The 20,570-nt window shown below is 42.2% G+C and overlaps 1 protein-coding gene across 1 annotated transcript in view; it reads left to right on the forward strand.

Annotated features, from left to right (window-relative positions):
* LOC147102466 (carboxypeptidase D-like) overlaps positions 1 to 20,570 on the forward strand; it is a 78,882-nt gene that overhangs the window by 12,116 nt on the left and 46,196 nt on the right. The window contains exons 3-4 of the mRNA XM_085964942.1: positions 15,995 to 16,137; positions 19,448 to 19,617. Of these exons, the coding sequence (XP_085821068.1) occupies positions 15,995 to 16,137; positions 19,448 to 19,617 (313 nt within the window). The remainder of the gene's footprint in view (positions 1 to 15,994; positions 16,138 to 19,447; positions 19,618 to 20,570) is intronic.

The raw sequence follows: 20,570 nt of genomic DNA on the forward strand, positions 1-20,570 counted from the left end.
AAGGGCAGCAGGCGCATGGAACACCATCACCTGCAAGTTCCCCTCCAAGTTACACATCATCCTGACTTGGAAGTATATCGCCGTTCCTTCATTGTCGCCGGGTCAAAATCCTGGAACTCCCTCTGTAACAGCACTGTGGGAGTCCCTTCACCACACAGACTGCGGTTCAAGGCGGCAGCTCACCACCACCTTCTCGAGGGCAATTAGGGATGGGCAATAAATGCTGGCCTTGCCAGCGACGCCCACATCCCATGAACGAATAATAATAAAAAATGTTAGCTTTACATGGCTTTAAAACCCTGCTTATTTTTAATATCTTGCAAGAAATTAATGACTTATGTCAGTAGAATGTGCAATGGATTGAGACGCAACTCCAGTTAACATAAGTGTGCTGATGCCATAGCAAGAGAACTGTTTGCTTTGTATCTCCCAGGTTTTTAGACTGTATTATGAAGGTGGGTGCCAATTTGCAATTGCTGTTGAACCTAGTATAATATGTGCATATTACAGTGAGGCTGAATAATGACTTGTGATTCACTTATATTTGTAACATTCAGGTTTTGCAGCCTTTAGAGTCCCATTAATAGATGTGTTTGGTTAGTGCTGATACATTGGGCTACAAAAACCTCGCAACCTGTTTGTAACCTTACTTGCTACAAAAATGTGGCCATTTCTAAATCACAAATTAGAACAAAACTGGGTTGCAAAGTTATGTTGAAACTTTAAAAATATATTTTTTAGGGAAAGCTTCTTCAAAACAATCTATCTAATCTGCCTTGAACTGTCTCTGGGTTATCCATAGTGACCGATGCATTAGGTTCATTGTTGTCTGCCAATTGGAAAACAGAGTCAGACTGTCGTGACTGCAGCCATAGTTCCCGTTGGCTAGCCCATATAGAAATTGACAGTAGTAATAGTGTATCCTTCGTTCCCTCCCTCCCAGAGTGGTAAGAAGTGGGTTTCTCCTCCTGCAATTCACTAAGTAAGTTTCCAGTTTAACTGTCTGGGAATAAAGGCAGAGTGAAGATGAATACATTTTTAGACCGAGTGAACCGGTGATTGGCTGAAGAATAACTTTGACAGAGGCATAGTCTCTGTGTTCTAGATCAAGAAACCATGCATGTTATGGGAGAAAGCTAATGAGCTGGGATTTTAAAATTCTCATCCCTGTTTTCAAATCCCTCCATAGCCTCGCCCCTCCCTATCTCTGTAAACTCTTCCAGCCCTACAACCCTCCGAGATCTCTGCGCTCCTACAATTCTGGCCTCTTGCACATCGCTGATTTTTAATCACTCCACCATTGGCAGCCATGCCTTCAGTTACCTAGGCCCTAAGCTCTGCAATTCCCTCCCTAAACTAAAAATCGGGGATGCGCATGAGGGTGGAAGATGTCAGGCCGGCCAGGAAAGCATTGGCATAGTCAAGTCTAGAGTAATGTTCCCTCTAAGCTACGTAGCCATGCAGCAATGGGAAAGGTCCTGTGCAGGCCGCTCACCAGCTTTTACATTGTAAACACCACGAGTGCGCAGAAATTTAAAAGGACCGTGCACTAAAAGAAACAGGCTGCGCAGAACAAAGCGCAGCTTACAGGGACCATTGGTCTCGAGGTAACAAAGGCATGGATGAGGGTTTCAGCAGCAGATGAGCTGAGGCACAGGTGGCGATGGGCAATGTTATGGAGATGGAATCTAAAGAAACTCCTACTTAATGCTCATCATTGACCCTACTGCCGCCTAGCGCAGGCTCAGTTGAAACATTTAAAAGGACTGGATCAGTTTCTGAATCAGCAAGGAGTAGAAAGATTTGGGTTAAACGACCCTTGCCCTTACCAAAAAAAAAAACAAATGATCAAATCATGTCCTGAAGGAGGTCCAGAGTGATTGAGTGAATTAATTTCTTTTCTCCTTGCATTCTGTCTGGGGACTGTGCATGAATTTACTTTCCGAAATGCCTGTTAATGTCTCGCTTTTAGGTTACTCCCGCAGTCATCACTCAATTCTGTGTATATTCCTTTCTGGATTGCCAGAAGACTGTTTCAGCAAGCAATCTAAACAGACTCGTGCTGCATGAGATCTGGCCTAGTTTATATCTGATACTGTTATTGTGCACTACAATGAATGGAAGAAATCTGGGGCAGTGTCTCTGATATTTGCAGGGGTGGGAGGTGGGGTGCAGTTTAACGGTCGAGAAACCCGGCAAAACAGATTGCCCTCCCGTCCTGCCGAATTTGACAGCAGGACCCGATTACCATTTTTAGAATCCGTTTCCCGACCGCAGTGCGCCAGATTGAGTCACCAGGCCGCAGCTGGGGAGCACAGAGGAGGGAGGGATATGCCAGGGGCACACCGATTTTTGGGGGGTGGGTGGATGGGACATCAATATAGGGGGTCGGAGAGATCGGGGGGTGGGGACGACTACATCAATTGGGGGGATGACATTGATGGGGCCGGAAAAATTGGGAGGGATGACATCGACTGGGGGGGGTTGGAGAGATGGGGGGCCGGAGCTATTGGGTGTGGGGGCCCAGAGAGATTGGGAGTAGGGAAGGACATCAATGAAGGGGCCCAGAGAGATTGGTGAGGAGGGGACATCAGTTGGAGGCGGGGTGGGGGGTGTTGGGCGGTGGACATCCATTGGCGGCCCGGAGAGATTGGGCAGGACGGGGAGGAGATCGTGGGCCGAGGAGGGCATCGGATCATGGGGAGCTGTGGTTTGATCGCTGGGGAGGTTAACAAGGCAGTTTGGAGGGCCCAGGGGCAGCACTCCTCCTCCTGGCCCACGAGCAGTGCTAGAAAGGCACTTGCTTGTTCCATTCAGCAGTCTTTGCCTCCCTTCAGCTGCTGGGTTTCCCAAGGCCCAGGAAATCCAACCGGCGAGTGTTAATGCTGGAACAGAGAAAGAAATCTTAGGCACACCGCCTCATTCGAATATTTAAATAAGGGATCGCCTCCTGAGCGTGGAGTGGTCGCCCACCCCTGGTCCCGTCTCCGTTAAAACCGGAAGTGGGTGGGTTCGGGTTTGAAGCACCCACCTGACCCAACCCCCTTTGTTTTGGAGGTTAAAATTACCCCCCAATGTGCTTCATCAAAAAGGAGCAGCAAAAGCTAAGATTGAAAACTAGTCTTTTGGTAGCAGTCTAAGCAAAACAAGCAGCAATTCTAGTTGGGTGTTCAGATTGTTGGTGCATGACAGTAAGGGTTAAAGCTGTGGATATAAAGGCTTCCCTATTAACACAATGCATTGGCTGTCATTGTGTTTGAAGACGAGCAGGGAGCTCTCCCGGTGTCCTGGCCAACATAAATACCTCGACCAGCATCAGTAAAATTGGTTATTTATTCATTTATCTCATTGGTGTTTGTGAGATCTGGCTGTGCACAAATTGGATTACGTATTTGCTTAGTTACAACAACGCAAAAGTGGCCGTGAAGCACTTTGAGACATCCTGAGGTCATGAGATTTGCTATATAAATGCAAGTTCATTCTTTATTATTTTGGGTTATTGGCCTGATTGGGCAGATGTTTTGAATTATGTACTCTTTTGGGATAAATTGATAGTCCCTAGAGAGTTACTAGGTTATGGGTGTATGAAAAGTCTTACCTAGCTGTAAGATAGGATTGTTGCTCTTTCTAAGGAGCTGGAAAGTGATTGTTCATTTGTGGTATAAAAATGGAAAATGCTGGAAATACTCAGTCAGGCAGCATCTGTGGAGAGAGAAACAGAGTTAACGTTTCTAGAAATGAACCCCAGAGCTTTGTTTGCTTTTCTTTATGGCCTTATTAACCTGTGTCACTACTTGTAGTGATTTGTGCATCTGTACTCCTGGATCGCTCTGTGCCTCTCCTATTTTGACCTTGGAAGCTGCAAAAGGTTTCCTGCACAGTTAAACAATTATAAAAAATAAGGCTAGATTGTGCGGTCTCTTATTGACTAGTGGTAAAGCGGTGACTGCCTCAACCTATTATCTGACTGTTAATTAGTAAACTGTGAAGTTGAACCTTGCTAAGATTTTTGAATCTGATTTCAGATGTCTGATTGTAATATTTTGTTAGAGGTGAAATAACTGAAGCCTGGCACAAATATATTTTCCTTTCATTCTTTGGTAGAATCACAGAGCAGCATGGAGGTTACTACCTCCATCGCAAGTTTAGTAGTCTTGGAACACAAGGACAAAAAGAAGGCCTATTGGCACATCAAAACTCAACGCTCTTGCATATTAACTCTCCCAACCTAGCATCTAGCTGCATCTTCAACTCTCCCAATGTCTGTCATTGCTACCTTGCCTAGGAGACTATTCTGAACATTTAACACCTTTCTTGAGCAAATAAATTCTTCCTAATAGCTGTTTTACATTTATTTCTCATTAATTAAAATTAAGTCCTCTGGTCTACTAGTCTACATTACTTCGAAAATTTAGCATATCTATACCACTTAATATTTTATATAACTGGATGATGTTCCCCACCACTCAACCATTCTTCATCTAAGGGCATTCTTTGCCTCACAACCTCTGTGAGCTCATGGAGCTTCCTCCCTCCTTTATTAAAGCTGCCTTCAAGAAGCGCTATTTTCTCTTCTCTGTCATGTTGATCTTTTCCATTTAACGACTCTTAACTCTTTATAAAGCTCAAGTTCATCTAAGAGTTGCTCCCATATCCAGGGGTCACTCGGGGTTGGAATCAAGACTCCTAGCGCAATCTTCTATACTTAACTAGATCTTTCTCAGGACCTCAAAACTGGCACTTTCTTATCCCCTCCCTCCAGCCTCACGCAACTGGGCTTCCAAAATCCAAGTCTGGGATTACCTAATCACTAGTTCCTGATTTATCTTGGCTGTCCTCATCACCATCCCTTTGGGAGTACCTGTACCATGGATCCAGGCTCCCTCCCCTGGTCTCTAAACAAGAACAACCACTAGAAGGCCCTCCTCTCTGGAAATGGTGCAGAAGCATGTACATATTTTGAAGCTAAATTAAACCTTGAAATCCACCAAAATTTAAAATTCTATTTCCATGCCTCTAACCATTTTCTTCCATTGTTAGATGACCTGTTCACACTGCACTGTAAAATTTAATAGTGATTTACATCTATTAATAATGGCATGCGTGTAAATAACAAAGGTTAATGGCCACCATTATTATTAGTTATAAATCTGATCATTATTAGTTTTTTCAGTACCCCACTGAGTGGTTCACTCTCTCAGCACCCCCCCACCTCGTAAAATCTGCTTTTTAAAAAAAAATCGCTGCAGCTAAGGAGTTCAGATATAGAAAATATCAGACTTGCGTCTAGTGTACCTTGATTTAAATCCTTACCTTGATTTGGTTGATTTTGACTACTCACTACAGCAGAGTTTCATTAGTTCTCAGCTGTGCTGTTGGATTGAAAACCTCAGGGTGCTGCAGCATCATTTCTTGGCAGGAGGTTCATTTCCTTGTGTTCTCATGTCGAGTACCATTCGCCATTAAATGGATCACACAGGTGGCCTCTACATAACTGGGACTAGGAGCTGCACAAGCGTCAAGCAGTGATGCCACTTTTTTTCCCCCTCCTTCTGGTTATGGATCCGGCCTCTGTTTGACTACTCTGCAAAAAAAATAGCCTGGTGCTAAAATATTAATATAGTTCAAGCTAGATATCGTCTGCTGTGTGAAGTCTTGGAAGTGGCTGATAAGGTAGTATAGCCAGAAATTGAAATAATCTATTCCTTGTGTTATGGAAGCTGTCGCTAATATTTAAACTTTGAGGATTTTGCATTCTTTAAAATTAACGATGCTATAAAGCCAATATCTTTTCCCAAAATACTGATGCAGTATCTACAATAGGAAATGGATTTTTTTTTTTAAATCAGCTTCTAAAATATAAATCCATATATCTAGAGCAAAGCATTTGTTCACTGTATAAACTGCTTTGGGCATAAGCAAAGTGGTAATTAAATGCTAAAACTACTACCTATAGTTTTTTACTAAGCCTCTGAGCTAAGGTTAACTCCCATGACATTTCAGTGGGGCATATTAGAAATGTGCACTGAATAAATACAAATTATAATATTTTGAAGGACAGCTTTGCGTGGGAGCAAAATTCCTGGAAGCTATTCCCTCCTGAGCTGAGAACAATTACTTGTCTGAAAATTTCAGCAATGAAACTCAAGCTCCAGAGTTCCCTTGAGACTTGTATTAAGAGTTTCAGTTTTACTGTGGTTTGCCGCAGAAGCGGTTTCTTGCAAACATGAAAAACTGCTTTAACTGCACACGCTAGTGCTAAACTGGAGAAAAACGAAAGGTCTTGATGCCCAGGATCGTTTCCCATCAACCTCTGGAGAATTCTGCAGATAGTGAAGCATATTCTCCTGATGATTTAAAATAAACTTTGCCACTTTTAAGATCAAATAGAACAGTTTCCATAGATGAACAGTGAATCTGTCCTGGCCTCCAGCCTCCCAGTATCTGGGCGTTATTTTGTATTTGACCTTTTGCTTATTTATTTTTTTAGTTGTTGATATATTTGGGGTGCATTTCCCTTACTGATGAAACAAGCTGATTAACTGGAAATGAAACATTCATTGAGCTGGATTCTCACGTACTGATGATTTTTGTGCCAATTTGTCAGTCCTAACCCTTTTATTTATGTATGGTGGGGGAGGAAAAGTCTGCTGTTTATTTTATGAAATGATCCAAAATCAATTATAAATTAGACTTTTAATGTGACTTTTCTCCCAAATCCATTAGCGGTGAAAGCCAGTGTTTCTATTTGAAATTTTTGAGGGCATCAGATCTTTTTCTTCCTCAGGACTCCCTTTCTCATTTCCCCCTCAAAGGTCTGCGCTCTGAATCAGCCATAAAGAGGAGTGTCACAGTGGCTTTAACATGTCACAACATCTCGGAAGCCAGTCTCGACTTGCGTTGTGCTGATTTCCATTTGATTTCTTTTTCCCTCACTTGTGTATGTTGCACCATGATTTGAGTGGTTCTGAAAATGGATGTGACAGTGGGATCTTCTGAAATTTGATCTGTATTTGGAGCTGGAGTATGGAACAAAAACGGCTGCTTTTGCATTTTCGACAATAAATGTGTAACCGGTGCTCCACAACAATTTAGTGTTTAAATGTTTATCATGCATAATTTAATTGAAAATCGAAATTCAATTGTCATTAGTATAGAGTTGCTAATTTATTGTAGATAGAAGGAGTAGTACCACTTCACTCGACTGGTAGAAAATGTGTTTTTGGGGCATGTCACATTTCAGTGTTGTCATTTACAGGGAATGTGGCCTTGGATTCCAATAGTTCATATACTCTGGCAGAGTTGCACATTTCTGGAAAAAAAACACTGCTTTTTTGTATCCATTGATGTCTTAGCGTGGGGCATGACTGAGTGAGCTGTGAAATAGGCCTTTTCCATGAAGCACAGTTAGGACCATTTTAATTTGACATTTTTTGGCCTGATTTGAACCTACTGTTAAAGATGGGTTGTTGACTTGAATCTGTATATTTGATTTGTAGCTGCCTTCTGAGTTCAGTGCTTCGGCTTTTAATGACACTACCTTTGGAGGGAGTGGCTGGCAGTGGACAGAGGCAACATGCCCACTAGCTTGGAGGGAGGGCTGACTGAACAGTTCTTACTCGGCATATAGTAAGGCTAATTGTAGGAGGCAGTGTTGAATGACACGTAGCTTTATTGCTAGGCGTCATTTGCCCTTCTGTTGCTAGCATCTACGGTAAATCCTGTAGATATTCTGTAGGTTGGCATTGTATGTAAATTAAGTTGGCTACAGTTAGTATTGAAGGGATCACACAACCTAAGATGTTGGATTACATTATTGGTTACTCCCTGAAAGTCATTTGAAAGGATGTTTGCTTATGGGGTGTAAAACTCTGGGATACATTTAGACAGGTGAGCAATAGAATATTCCAGAGAACAATGTATTTATTCAACCTGTCTGTGCAAGTGCCCTGATGTTACAAAATATTTTATTTTAACCATAACGCGTGGTTTAAGACGAGGATTGGGTTTGGCAGTGATGCCCCCTTTCTCTTTCCCCCACCCCCAATTTGATTAGCATTTTGACACTCAAGGAAGGTTGGGCTCTTGAAGGAAGACATGAAAGACTGTCCGTGTCCATTGGTCTGGCATGGGTCACTGCTGTTGGAAGAGATGGGGACTAAGTGGGGGAGGGAGGGTGGGTTAAAAAAAAAATCCAGCAGCGCAAGAGGCCAGATTGAGAGAAACCGAGAGTTTGGAGAGGGAGTAGTAGTGCTGGCCTTTCCAGAGATGGGGAGGGCTATGGGCAAGGCCATGGTAGGACTTAAAAGCAAGGATAAGAATTTAACATTTTAGGCCTGGGGACCAGGAATCCGTGTAGGTCAACAAGGGTGCTAGACGAGTGGGATGTGGCTAGGATACAGGCAGAACAGTTTGGGAATTTTAGATGAGCTGATGTTTACAGAAGGTGGAGGGACGGGAAGTCGGCCAGGCGAGCATTAGAATAGTCGAGCATTTGACTCGATATCCCTAGATAAGTGAGAAACTATTAAAACAAAAGCCCCATTGAAAATGGAAAAGTTGTACTAGATTGCACAGAGGTGTACAGCCTGTCCAAGTTTTATCAGTAGCGAGCCAGCAGATTACTTTTTCAGATATCTATGTTTCGTTCCAGTTACAAATAAAAAATAATTATTAAGCATTTCCCTTACCTTTGGTGGCCGTGCCTTCTGTTGCCTCGGCCCTAAGCTCTGGAATTCCCTGCCTAAACCTCTCCGCCTCGCTACCTCTCTTTCACGCTCCTTAAAACCTACCCCTTTGACCAAGCTTTTGGTCACCTGCCCTAATTTATCCTTATGTGGATCGGTGTCAAATTTTTTGTCTTAAAATACTCCTGTGCAGCGCCTTGGGACGTTTTACTACGTTAAAGGCGCTATATAAATACAAGCTGTTGTTGTTGTCTTATATTGAGGTTCAAAGAAAAAAAATCCAATTTTGATTTCATCATGGCATGTTTGTGTTGCAGTTTAATCTTTCAACGTTTTGATCGGTCACATCGCACTGATCAACATTTATGAACTTTATGATTTTAATTGCAGCTCCTAGGTGTTAGAGGCCTATGCAGAGGAAATGTAGCAGGCAGTTTGCCCATGCTGCCAACAAATGTTGTAGTATGTCGATGCCAGGCAAAATTGTTGTTTGGCATCAGTGTCTCTGGTGGAACACATTTTCACTTCTGTGATTCCTGCACCACCAGACTTAGCCGTGCCCTTGGAAGGAAAACTCGAGCAGACACTCGATGCTTTTCCCATCTCCCTCCTGATGGAGTGAGCGGGTGAGAAAGGGACCAGAAAAAAAAAATCAATTGCAGAATGGCTTGGCCAGCTACTAATTGATGGTAAGATATTGACTGTGCCAGGGGTCTGGCAACAGATCATCTTCCCAACCACTGCGGTAAACCTGTGTGGGGCATGAGACCTGGAAGGGAGGGGCGACTAATCACACATGGACAGGCAAAAATTAGGGTTTTTTTTAGAACTTTTTTCTTTAAATCACTTTGTTTTTGTACTGTATTTATCTCCCTGTTGACCCATATATAATACACTTGGGAATTGTTGGCCAAATGTGCAGTGACGCCCCTTGACCTTTAGCTTCAAGCCTTTGGGTCAAGCAAGTCGTCATCTTTAAAACCTTCTACAGGAAACTTTTTTTTTACCGGCACCTAAATAACCGGAAATCTCTCTTAACCGACAAAATTCAGGAGTAGGTTCATATTAGTGGCCATGTAACCGGGGTTCCTGGATCTGTGGCTGTGTAACCGGGGTTCCTGGATCTGTGGCCGTGTAACCGGGGTTCCTGCATCTGTTGCCATGCAACAGGGGCGCCTGGATCTGTGGCCGTGTACGGGGCTCTCGTACCGTAGTAAGTATACCTCTCTGTAATCCAGACTTTTTGATCAACCGGCAGCACGCCGGTCCCGTCGGTGCCAGATAAAAAAGAGTTTCCTGTACATGCTGTGTAGATAACATGCTCAGGATTTGGATGACTGTATAATACTCCCCCAGTTACATGAAGCTACACGTCGTTATTGTGTCTTCATGTACAGCTCTCTCTGAATTCAAACTTGTTACTTGTGCATGTAACCCATTACTCCATCAACCTGTATCTATCTACACAATGTGAACGTTCTCCTCTGTTACAACAGACCTGAAGCAAATCGGTTGGAAATATAAAGTTTGCTTTCTTTTTTTTTGTAAGGAGCTACTTATTTTAAGCCTCGCTGTGGGCTCGGGCACCTTTCAGTTGGTTTATATGTAACTTATTATTCATACTTTACTGTGACCTTGGTTGAGCTGTTACTTTATTTAGCAACCACACTTTACTGTAATTTATAAACCCCATGTGTGTTTGAGATGTTCAACTTGAGTTCCAAGATTGAATATTTTCTAAATTGGTTGTCATAATATTAATTTGGATCATTTGGCCAATTAAAGGTAAAGCAGTAGAATTTTAATAAGCAGAAAATTAAAACAAATGGTTCTCTTCACCACGGAGCTAAGCAACTGAAATGTGATCCGCACTTGCTGCACATTCAAGTCCTACTCCAGAGATTTGAGCACAAAAATCTAAGCTGACACAGTGCAGTGCTGAGGGAGAGCGGCACTGTTGGAGGCGCCGTCTTTCGGATGAGACGTTAAACCAAGGCCCTGTCTGCTCTCTCAGGTGGACGTAAAATGTCCCACGGCACTATTTCGAAGAAGAGCAGGGGAGTTAACCCCGGTGTCCTGGCCAAAATTCATCCCTCAATCAACATTACTGAAACAGATTATCTGGTCATTATCACATTGCTGATTGTGGGAGCTTGCTGTGTGCAAATTGGCTGCCGCATTTCCTACATTACAATAGTGACTACACTTCAAAAAGTACTTCATTGGCCATAAAGCGCTTTGGGACATCCGGTGTTTGCGAAAGGCACTATATAAATGCAAGTCTTTCTATCTATCTTCCTGCACAGACACTGTTGGCTACAGAGCAATGTTGACATGGAAATGATAAATCTGTACAAGTTGAAAGCTGAACCCTGTGGCATTGAGAGGTGGAAGCATTGTCTTGAGCTCTCTCATGCTCATGTTCTAATTGTGATTTCCTCCCAGTCTGATACAGGAAACTTTGTGCTATCCGGCACCCATGGGACCGAGCTACTGCCGTTTTTTTTAAAGCTCCGGATAGACCAGCGTCAATGTTATCAGATAGGAGCTTTTCATCGCAGTATCTGACCACAAACACTGTTGCTCAGCAACAGCTTGTAAACACTCGGCCCGTGGCTTGGAAGCGTCTCTGAAGCTGTTGCTAAGTGACAAAGACGCTTTCCAGAGCCTGCCTGTGGAAAGCAGAAAAAAAACCTAACCAAAACGGCTGCTGATTTCTGCCGTTAAATCAAAGTTGCCGGACATTCAACTTCCGGATAGCACAAAGTTTCCTGTACATGGGTTTGTTGGTGTGGGTGGTTCCATTTTGTGACACAGAAATGAGTAAGCATATTGGTATTTGAGGAGAGTGGGCATGCATTTCATAGCTGGACATTGATTCTCACACCTCCCCCCCCCCCCCCCCCCCTCCCTCCCAATGAAATTATGTTTATAATAAAACCAAATTAGCAATCTCACTATTTTGGAATCTGGATGTAGTAATTGTTGAAATGGACCAATTAGTTCCTGATTGTGAAGCAGCTATTAATGCACAGGAGTGTGGTCTACTTGGATGAATAGGCTGCCTAATTTCACCTGTCTAATATTCTCATTCTTGTGGCAAAGTAGAGCGGGGATAATCTTTGCGTGATTGTAGTTAATGCACTAGTTAAATTACAGGAAAAGTTCTGATATCCGGCACCGACGGGACCGGCGTGTTGCCGATCTATCAAAAGTGCCGGACATGCAAAGTCAACGTTGAAGCATACGGAGATGAAAATCTCCGTATTTGACAACAAACACTGTTGTCGGCCCGTACCTTGAAGCGTCTCTGAAGCTGTTGCGAAGCTCCAAAGACGCTTTCCAGAGCCTGCCTGTTAACAGAATGCTAGGAGAAGAAAAAAAAACGAACTAAAACGGCTGCTGATTTCTGCCGTTAGAGCAAAGTTTCCGGCCGTACAACCTCCGGATAAACCAAAGTTTCCTGTATGTAGTCTGCTTTTATTGTAATGCACACTTCATTTCTGTTCCAAGATTTATGTTATTCCACTGTGAAATGTTTCCTGTTAGTTGAAGAGTGGTGCTTGAATACCCATTGTGTAGATATAACCCTGCAACATGTGCCAACAGAGTCTAATTCCACAGTGGAACTGCTATTGCCAGGGGGAAACTTGTTACCTGTAATAATATTTTCTGCTTAGCTACAATAAATGACACAGTGCAGTATTACTATCTATGTGATTGCTTATGAAAATATGCACTGTTCTTGGAAATGTGATGTTCATTACCTTGGCTGGAACCTTTTGTCTGTCCATGTGATTATAACTGACTGCTTTCCCACAGATGATGATTTACTTATTTCATCGCTTCACATTCCAACTGAAGATCCCTCCTGTTGGAAGATGAAAATAGATGTTGAGTGACAAGCTAACGTAGCAGCATGAAAAGGCAGCTGGTTACTTAAAAAGTTGCCCAGAAAGAGTGGATTAGCAATGCAAACCCAGGAAACTTGCAGCTGCTGCACCGCTGGCTCTCACTCTTTGACATATGCAAATGATACCTGTAGGGACTTGGCAAGCAGATCGCAGGAAGGCTCAAAGTTTGAAGGGACTTGGGAGAGCCTTTTAAAGGCGCCTAAGTGGTGTAAACAACTGCCAACCGAATTTCCTTGATTTAAAAAAAAAAAAATTCTTTGCTGTTTATACACTGTTTCTTACTAAGTTCTTGGTTAGATGAGTTAGCAGTAGATGTCAGTGTGGGTGGCATCTGAGTGCAACCAATGAAGTACTTTTGACATTTACAAAAGGCATAGTAAATGTTGCATGTCCAAAATGAAAAAGGACCCCATTCAACATAATATAATCAACAAACTACAAAACACAGAAATGAGATTGCACCATGGAAGGAAAGAAATGATCATTGGAATTTTACTTATGAAGCGTCCAAAGATTAGGTGATCCTGGTACACTGAAGCCTGTTTAACAGGCTCAAAGCTATTCAGACTAGTTGAACTGAGGCCTGTACTTGTCATTTGCTGGTTAGTTAAGTTTAGTATCTAACTTCAATATCCTGCTTAAAAGTGCCTGTGCTTTCGAGTTTCATTTATATTTTCTATAATCAATTGTACATTCAGCTACAGTTAAATAACTGAACACAATCTATGGCATTTGCACTAGGGGTGTTTTAAGCCCATTAAATTGTGAGAATTGCAGTTTGTTTGTTTACTGACTGGATCTAGTTTCTTCTGTGGCACAAGCTACTTATTGGCCCAGAAATTCGGGTCGGAGGCTTCCCGCGGGTGCAAGCCCCCGACCTGCACTTACCTTGCGCGCCGGCAGTTGAGCTGTAGGGCCCCGTGGAATTCCGATCCGGGGCCTGGCCCAGCTGCCGGCACGCAGTGCTTGCATATCCCAGGGGCGCAGTTAGTTCGATGCGTCCCCTGGGATCACGTGGGCCATGGGCAGCCAATCGGAGCAGGGAATGCTCCATTCATATTGACAGGAAGACCTGTCAAGACTTATAAATACTACGGCCCCAAAATAGCAGTAAACCTTCAAAAAAAAATTTTTTTAAATCACACTTTTTAAATAAACTATAAATTACATTAAATAACTATTTTAAACAATTTAAATTTTTGAAAAAATAATTTTATATTCTAACGGGGCTAAAAAAATAAACTTACCTTGCTTTAAAGTATTTAAAAATAATAAACCTGTGGAAAAAATGTTTTAATTTTAATTAATTGACCACTTACCTTGTAAGAAGCAGGCCTTGTGCCTGCTTTTTACATTTCTAAATTCTAAAGACTTACCCTCCTGGAGAAACCTGTATTTAATTTTTTTTAAAGTAAAAAGTAAGTTCAAAGCGCACGCGCAGACTCCCCCGCACACGCGTTTGACCTCTGAACCCCTTTGTTCAGAGGAACGGAAGTGCCGGTTTCCCGCGCATGCGCAGTGCATGCAGGAAACCGGCACTTCCATCGGGCCCACGCGTGAGTACCCCGTGCGTACTCACCCGTGGAGACCCGAATTTCTGGGCCAATACTGTAACACTGATCGGATCCATTCCGCCTTTAAAGTTAAGTTCACTTCACTACTTCATGCATAAGTGTAAATGCTATTGCCTATTGTAATGTAATACTTGGCGTTTAGCCATATTTTAAATTATTGATGTGATTTTCTGTTTGGTGGTTTTTCCAAAGTATAAATGATTAACTTGTGAGAGCAGTAATATATTAGTTTTAAAAATGTTATGCATTGAAGGAATTGAATAGTTTACCTACAAATATTTGATTAGAAGTTCAGGATATAGAATCTGGTGATTCCTTACCTCAAAGCTTAAAACAAACTCCAAGATCTCGGCATTCAGTTACAGCAATTTTTACAAGAATCAACTGTAAATAATTTGTTGCGCTAAATGTTAATTTAAAATTTGCAAAGCAGGATATCCTTTTCCCCCCAGCCGATATTTTATATAAAGATGGTTTGAAGTGATTCTATATTTCCACTCCCTTCAGTGTGCGCATTTAATAATTTGTTGGTACTGGCCTTTGTTGCTTATCTCTAGACCAGATTATCTGTAATACAAGGGCTGAACATAGTTTGTTAATCTGGAGTTTTTAAAATTTACTTTTAAGGGAAGTGGGAGGAAAAAGTAGGAATATTTACCTTCAGTTGGTTGATTTATTACGTGATCCTTGCATTTCACTCATTATGCATTGATCTTAACCAAAATGTATTTTTTAAAATTCTGTTTTCCTTTAAGTCTCCTTGCGCCGTTCTGAGCCAACAGGTCGTCCGAGCCACCAGGGTTGTGAGTGTAGAGTTCGCGAGAAGTTTTGATGAAGGCCATTTTAATTCATCCACCCAGAAAGACCATAAAGTCATCCCATTGCAGCACCCAGTTATTTCTTAAATAACTCCAGGATTTTTGCCTCCACAACTCTTATCTAGATGTCTATTCCCTGTGCTATTCACTCTCTGTATGAAGAAGAATCTCCTGATATCAGTTCTGGGGATTTACCTTTTCCATTCCGTTAATTATCTTGTATGCCACTGTAAGGTTAGCTGTCGCATATTTCCTTTCCAGGCTGAGAAAAAATCCAAGTTTCTCCGGTCTTTCCTCATAATTCAGACATTAGATGTTGTTCTTTGTACTGCCTATAGTGCTTGGATGTTGTAGGATTAAAGCCACATTCTATCATTCTGTGGCACGATGACTGAAACCCAGTGCCTTTATGTTAGGTTGCAATGTCCAGACAGTTGGTCTTCTAAAATTTTGAAAGCACATGCCAGAAAAGTATATATTTAGAAAACATTCCAAACTGTCTTTTACGGATTAACCACTATTATTTTTTTTTTAATGTAAAGATGTTCGAGAATAATTATTTTGTCAGCTTGATCTCTTGGCGTTTTGATGTCGCCCCCTGAAAATAGAAAATCTTCTATTTTCAAAATAGGCAATTCTGTGGGTATGGATAATATCATTAATTGGGTGCATCAAACAGAATCAACTGTAGGTCAAGCTTTTTTTACTTTAAGCATAAATCTTTGAGCAGTCTCTGTTCAAGTGTATATAACCACTAGCTGCCACCAGCGCCTCCGAGCCAAAAGTGTAACTTGTTGAAGTGCTGTAAATGCAGTGTATAAGTTGTACTTGGATATAAGTCATATCTCCATTTTTAAGTGTTATATTGAAACTGGTGAAAATGTAAAGTTAAGTAGGAGATATACTTGCATATGTGACTGTATAGTAAGTGGGAAGTAGAATATTATGTTATGTCAGCATGGAGGTCCACTATATGACCTCTAATTTTAATTATCTTACAGGAGGGATGCAAGACTACAATTACTTGCAGGGAGACTGTTTTGAAATCACACTGGAACTCACCTGCTGCAAACACCCGCCGGCCTCTGCCCTTAGTAAGGAATGGGGCAACAACCGTGATTCCCTTCTGACCTTGATGGAGAAGGTACTGTAAGAGAACATGACGAGAAAAAGAAAGACCAAACTTCTATTGATATTTAATTGATTTAAAAGAAAGGACCTAGCACAGGTAGATTGGAAAAGGCAATTGCAGGGTAAAGCAGTAACGGAGCAATGGAGGGCATTCCGGGAAGAGGTACAAACTAGGCAGATTCCTTTTGAAGGGGAAAGGTAAAGCATCCAAAGCTAATGCACCCTGGATGACAAAGGAAATAAAAGTTACAATAAAAACGAAAAAGGAGGCTTATGACAAACGTCAAGGGCAAGATTCAGTTAATAAGCAGGAAGATTATGGAAAGTACAGGAGGGAATTGAAAGAGTTAATATGGGAGGCAAAGAGAGATTACGCGAAAGGATGAACAGGCAGCATTAAACTGAATTTTAAAACATTTTATAAGTATGTAAAGTGTAAGCAGTTTGCTAGGGAAAAAGTTGGGCCGATTAGGGACCCAAAGGGAAACCTTCATGTAGAGGCAGAGGACATGGCAAAAGTATTAAATGAATAATTTGTATCTGTCTTCACAAAGGAAGCAGATGATGTGAAGGTTACACTAAAAGAGGAGAGGGAAGTTCTGGATAGTGAAGGCGTATTAAAAAGATTAGCATTACTGAAAGTTGGTAAGTCACCTGGTCGAGGTTGATTGCACCCTAGGTTGTTGAAAGAAGCAAAGGTAGAAATAGCAGAGGCATTGGTCACAATTGTTCAATCCTCATTGGATACAGGAGTAGTGCCAGAGGACTGGAGGGTTGCTATATAACATTAGCCATGTTATACCACTATTCAAGAAAGGGAAGAGGGATAAACTAGGAAACTACAGGCCAGTCAGCCTAACATTGGTGGTAGGGAAGTTACTGGAAACCATTATCAGGGGCAAAACAAACTTTCATTTGGAAAGGCATGGGTTAATCAAGGAGACCCAGCATAGATTTGTTAAAGGCAAACCGTGTCTGACTAACTTGATTGAATTCTTTGATGAGGCAACAGAGAAGGTAGATCAAGATAATGCAGTGGATGTTGTGTATATATGGATTTCAGAAGGAATTCAACAAAGTACCACACAGGAGGCTTATTAAAATGGGAGTCCATGAAACTAAGGGGAAGTGGCAGTATGGATACAACATTGGCTCAGTGACAGGAAGCAAAGGGTGGTGGTGGATGGATGTTTTTCAGACTGGGAGGTGGTTGGCAGTGATGTTCCACAAGGATCAGTTTTGGGTCCATTACTCCTTTCAATTTTGATAAACGACCTAGACTCGGGTGTGGGGAGCAGTATTATAACATTTGCAGATGATCTGAAACTTGGCAAACTAGTAGATCGTGATGAGGATAGTTATAGGCTTCAGAATGACCTAGACAGGATGGTGATATGGGCAGTAGCATGGCAGATGGAGTTCAATGAGAAGTGTGAAGTGATGCATTTTGGGAGGACTAATCTGGAAAGACAGTATTGAAAAGTGGATATGAGCAGAGAGATCTTGGTGTCCATATACACAAATCCTTAAGTGGCAGGGCAAGTTGATAAAGTAGTTAAAAAAGCATATGGGTTACTTTGGTTTATAAATAGAGGAATAGAATATAAAAGCAAAGAGATCATGCTAGAACTGGTTAGGCCTCAGCTGGAGTATTGTGGACAATCCTGGGCCCCACACTTCAGGAAAGATGTAAAGGCCTTTAGAAAGTATACAGAGGGGGCTTAACAGGATGTCGCCAGAGAGGAGGGACTTCAGTTATGAGGAGAGGTTGGAAAGGTTAGGACTGTTCTCCTTGGAACAGAGAAGGTTAAGAGCTAACCTAATAGAGGTTTTCAAAATGATGAGCGGTTTTGATAGAGCAGATTAGAGAAAACTTATTCCCTCTGAAGTGGGTCAATAACTAGAGGTCATAGATTCAAGATCATTGGCAAAAGATCTAGAAGGGAGACGAGAATTTTTTTCACTGAGTTGCTGGGATTGGGAACGCTCGACCTGAAAAGGTGGTGGAAGCCGATTCCATCAATCATTTTAAAAGGGAGTTGGATGGGTTCTCGAGGATGAGGAACTTGCAGGGTTACGGACAAAAAGTGGGGATGTGGGACTAAGCGCGATTACTCTTTCAAGGAGCCTGAATAGGCATGACTGGCCAAATGGCATCCTTCTGTGCTGCAAGTTTCTATAATTCTACAGTGCCTTTCATGTTCTCAGGATGTCCCAAAGCACCCTACAAACCAAAAACTTTCCAAGTGTAGTTACCATTGTTATTTGCATAGGAAGAGGAGTAAGTCATTTAGACCCTTGATCACGACTGATCTGTACCACAACTGCATGTTACCTCTTTTGCTCCATATCCTTTGATACCCTTACATTATCGATCTCACACAGACATGGGGGAGCAGTACGTTACCTGACAGACTAAGGGGGAAAAATTCAGTTGTTTGCGCCTCCCGTTAGCGCCTTAAGAGGGCGCTAATGGGGCGCAAAGCAACTAGCGCCTGGGCGCAGCGATGTTTGCGCGCTCGCAAAATTAACTAGACATTTTGCGGCGACACTAAACACTACCGCCACGATCTCCTGCGCCGGCAGATTGTGACGTCAAGTCGAGTGCGCAACGTCCCGTTAGCGCCCCGGACCGGAAATTGAGTGGCGCCCCCTGCCTTACCGCCTGCCGCTAACAACGACGGGTTGAGGGGAGTGTTATGTTGTCAGAAAGGGACTAGGGGAACGCTATTTAAAGGCGACCGCTTCCTGCCTTTTCTTTGTCGGTGACATTTTTGCACCACGCATTGAGAGAGAGAGAGAGAGAGAGAGAGAGAGAGAGAGACTTCTGGAGAGATTCAATGCTGTGTGAAGGAGTTTTGAGTACTGAGCAGCACCTTGCAGGTTTATTTTGATTTGCCCTTCCTTGCTTCACCAGCGCTCTGAGGTAGCGCCTCACTCCTCGGCCTTTGCACCTTAAGACAGGTGCGAAGCACCTGATTTAGCGCTCCAATCACCTCCAGGGGCAATAAAAGCCAAGTTTGCTGTCGGAGGCGATAATTAGCGCCAGGCGCTAAACTTTGCGCATGGCCGATAATGGCGCCCCAAACTGGGCAATACTGAATTTTTCCCCCTAACTCTCTTCAATGCACCCCGCCATCCCCACCCAAAAGAAAACTCACCGGAGTGATGTCTAGGTTCCATTTAGTGCTAGATAATTTGGGCTTGAAACTGTTATGTTTTTACTCCAGTTTGCTGTATTCTGAGTAGCTGCTGATCATTTTCCACCAAATATCAACTCTGTTAAATTAATTGGAAATTGCATTTATACTTGTATTCTGCAGGTACATATTGGTGTTGCGGGATTTGTCACAGACGCTGTACTTGGCTCGGGGATTCCTAACGCAGCTATTGTAGTCACGGGCATTGATCATAATATCACAACGGGCAACTTTGGTGATTTCCACAGACTGCTTGTACCAGGGACCTACAACATCACGGTTGTTGCACAAGGGTAAGGAAAGTGAAAGCCAGACGAATGATTATCTCTTCTTGGATCCATTGACAAAGGCGTATCCCAGACAAAGCTAAACGGAGATGAAAACTTTTTTTTTAGACCAGGCAAGAGGGGCACACCTAGTGCTTGGATCAGTAGCGTAGGCTTAATTCAAAATTGGTCTTTAACTCAAAAATTGAAAAATGTAAATGAATTGCGATTCAGAAATTATCTACTGCAGCTTGTGGTGCACGTTGTATTTAATAATCAGTGCTTTGTGAGCTTAACTGCACAAGTGGTTCTTCTGAGTAATGCTTCTCGTACTGATGTGTGGCCATAGAAATGGGAGCACCTTATTGAGAGAGAGTTGTTGGCATGAAAGCACTTAATAGAAGTCAATGTAAAAATATAGTCTGTTACTGACTCGCACATCAACTTAGCCTAATCAATTCAGGTTTGATGGCTGAATGTGCTAACGTATGTTTTTCACCCCTCTTCCAAACTCCTGAGTCATGAACTACATAATGGTTTTAAGAAATATATGTGCTTGCACCAACAGTGAAATACTATGCCTTTTAACTTCCTGTTGAACAACTCTCATGGTACCCAAACGAATACCTGGTTTATGTGTATGTTGTATGTTGAGATCATTTACTTTATCATCTCTTGGGTTAGTGCATTTTGGGATCTCTTGATCTGAACCATGTGAGATGCATCATATTGGACTTAATTTAAGTGGAAAAATTGTAATTGATCATTGAAAGCATAGAGCGTACTGTAAAGCTACAGCAGTGCTGTTCAACCCAGACCGTGCCATTTGGTGTAATATATTGACTGAGCATTGTAAACCTTTCAGCTACTGTATTAAGTATGCACATCTTTTAACGTTGACTTTTGAGGGGCTAAATTGCCACTCGGACAGCTTGGTGTAAAATGATCAGTTTTAAACTTGAACTTTGCATCCAACAGAT

This window comes from Somniosus microcephalus, chromosome 22 (genome assembly GCF_052327205.1).
Source record: "Somniosus microcephalus isolate GS21.2 chromosome 22, FLI_Smic_1.0, whole genome shotgun sequence".
NCBI classification, from domain to species: domain Eukaryota; kingdom Metazoa; phylum Chordata; class Chondrichthyes; order Squaliformes; family Somniosidae; genus Somniosus; species Somniosus microcephalus.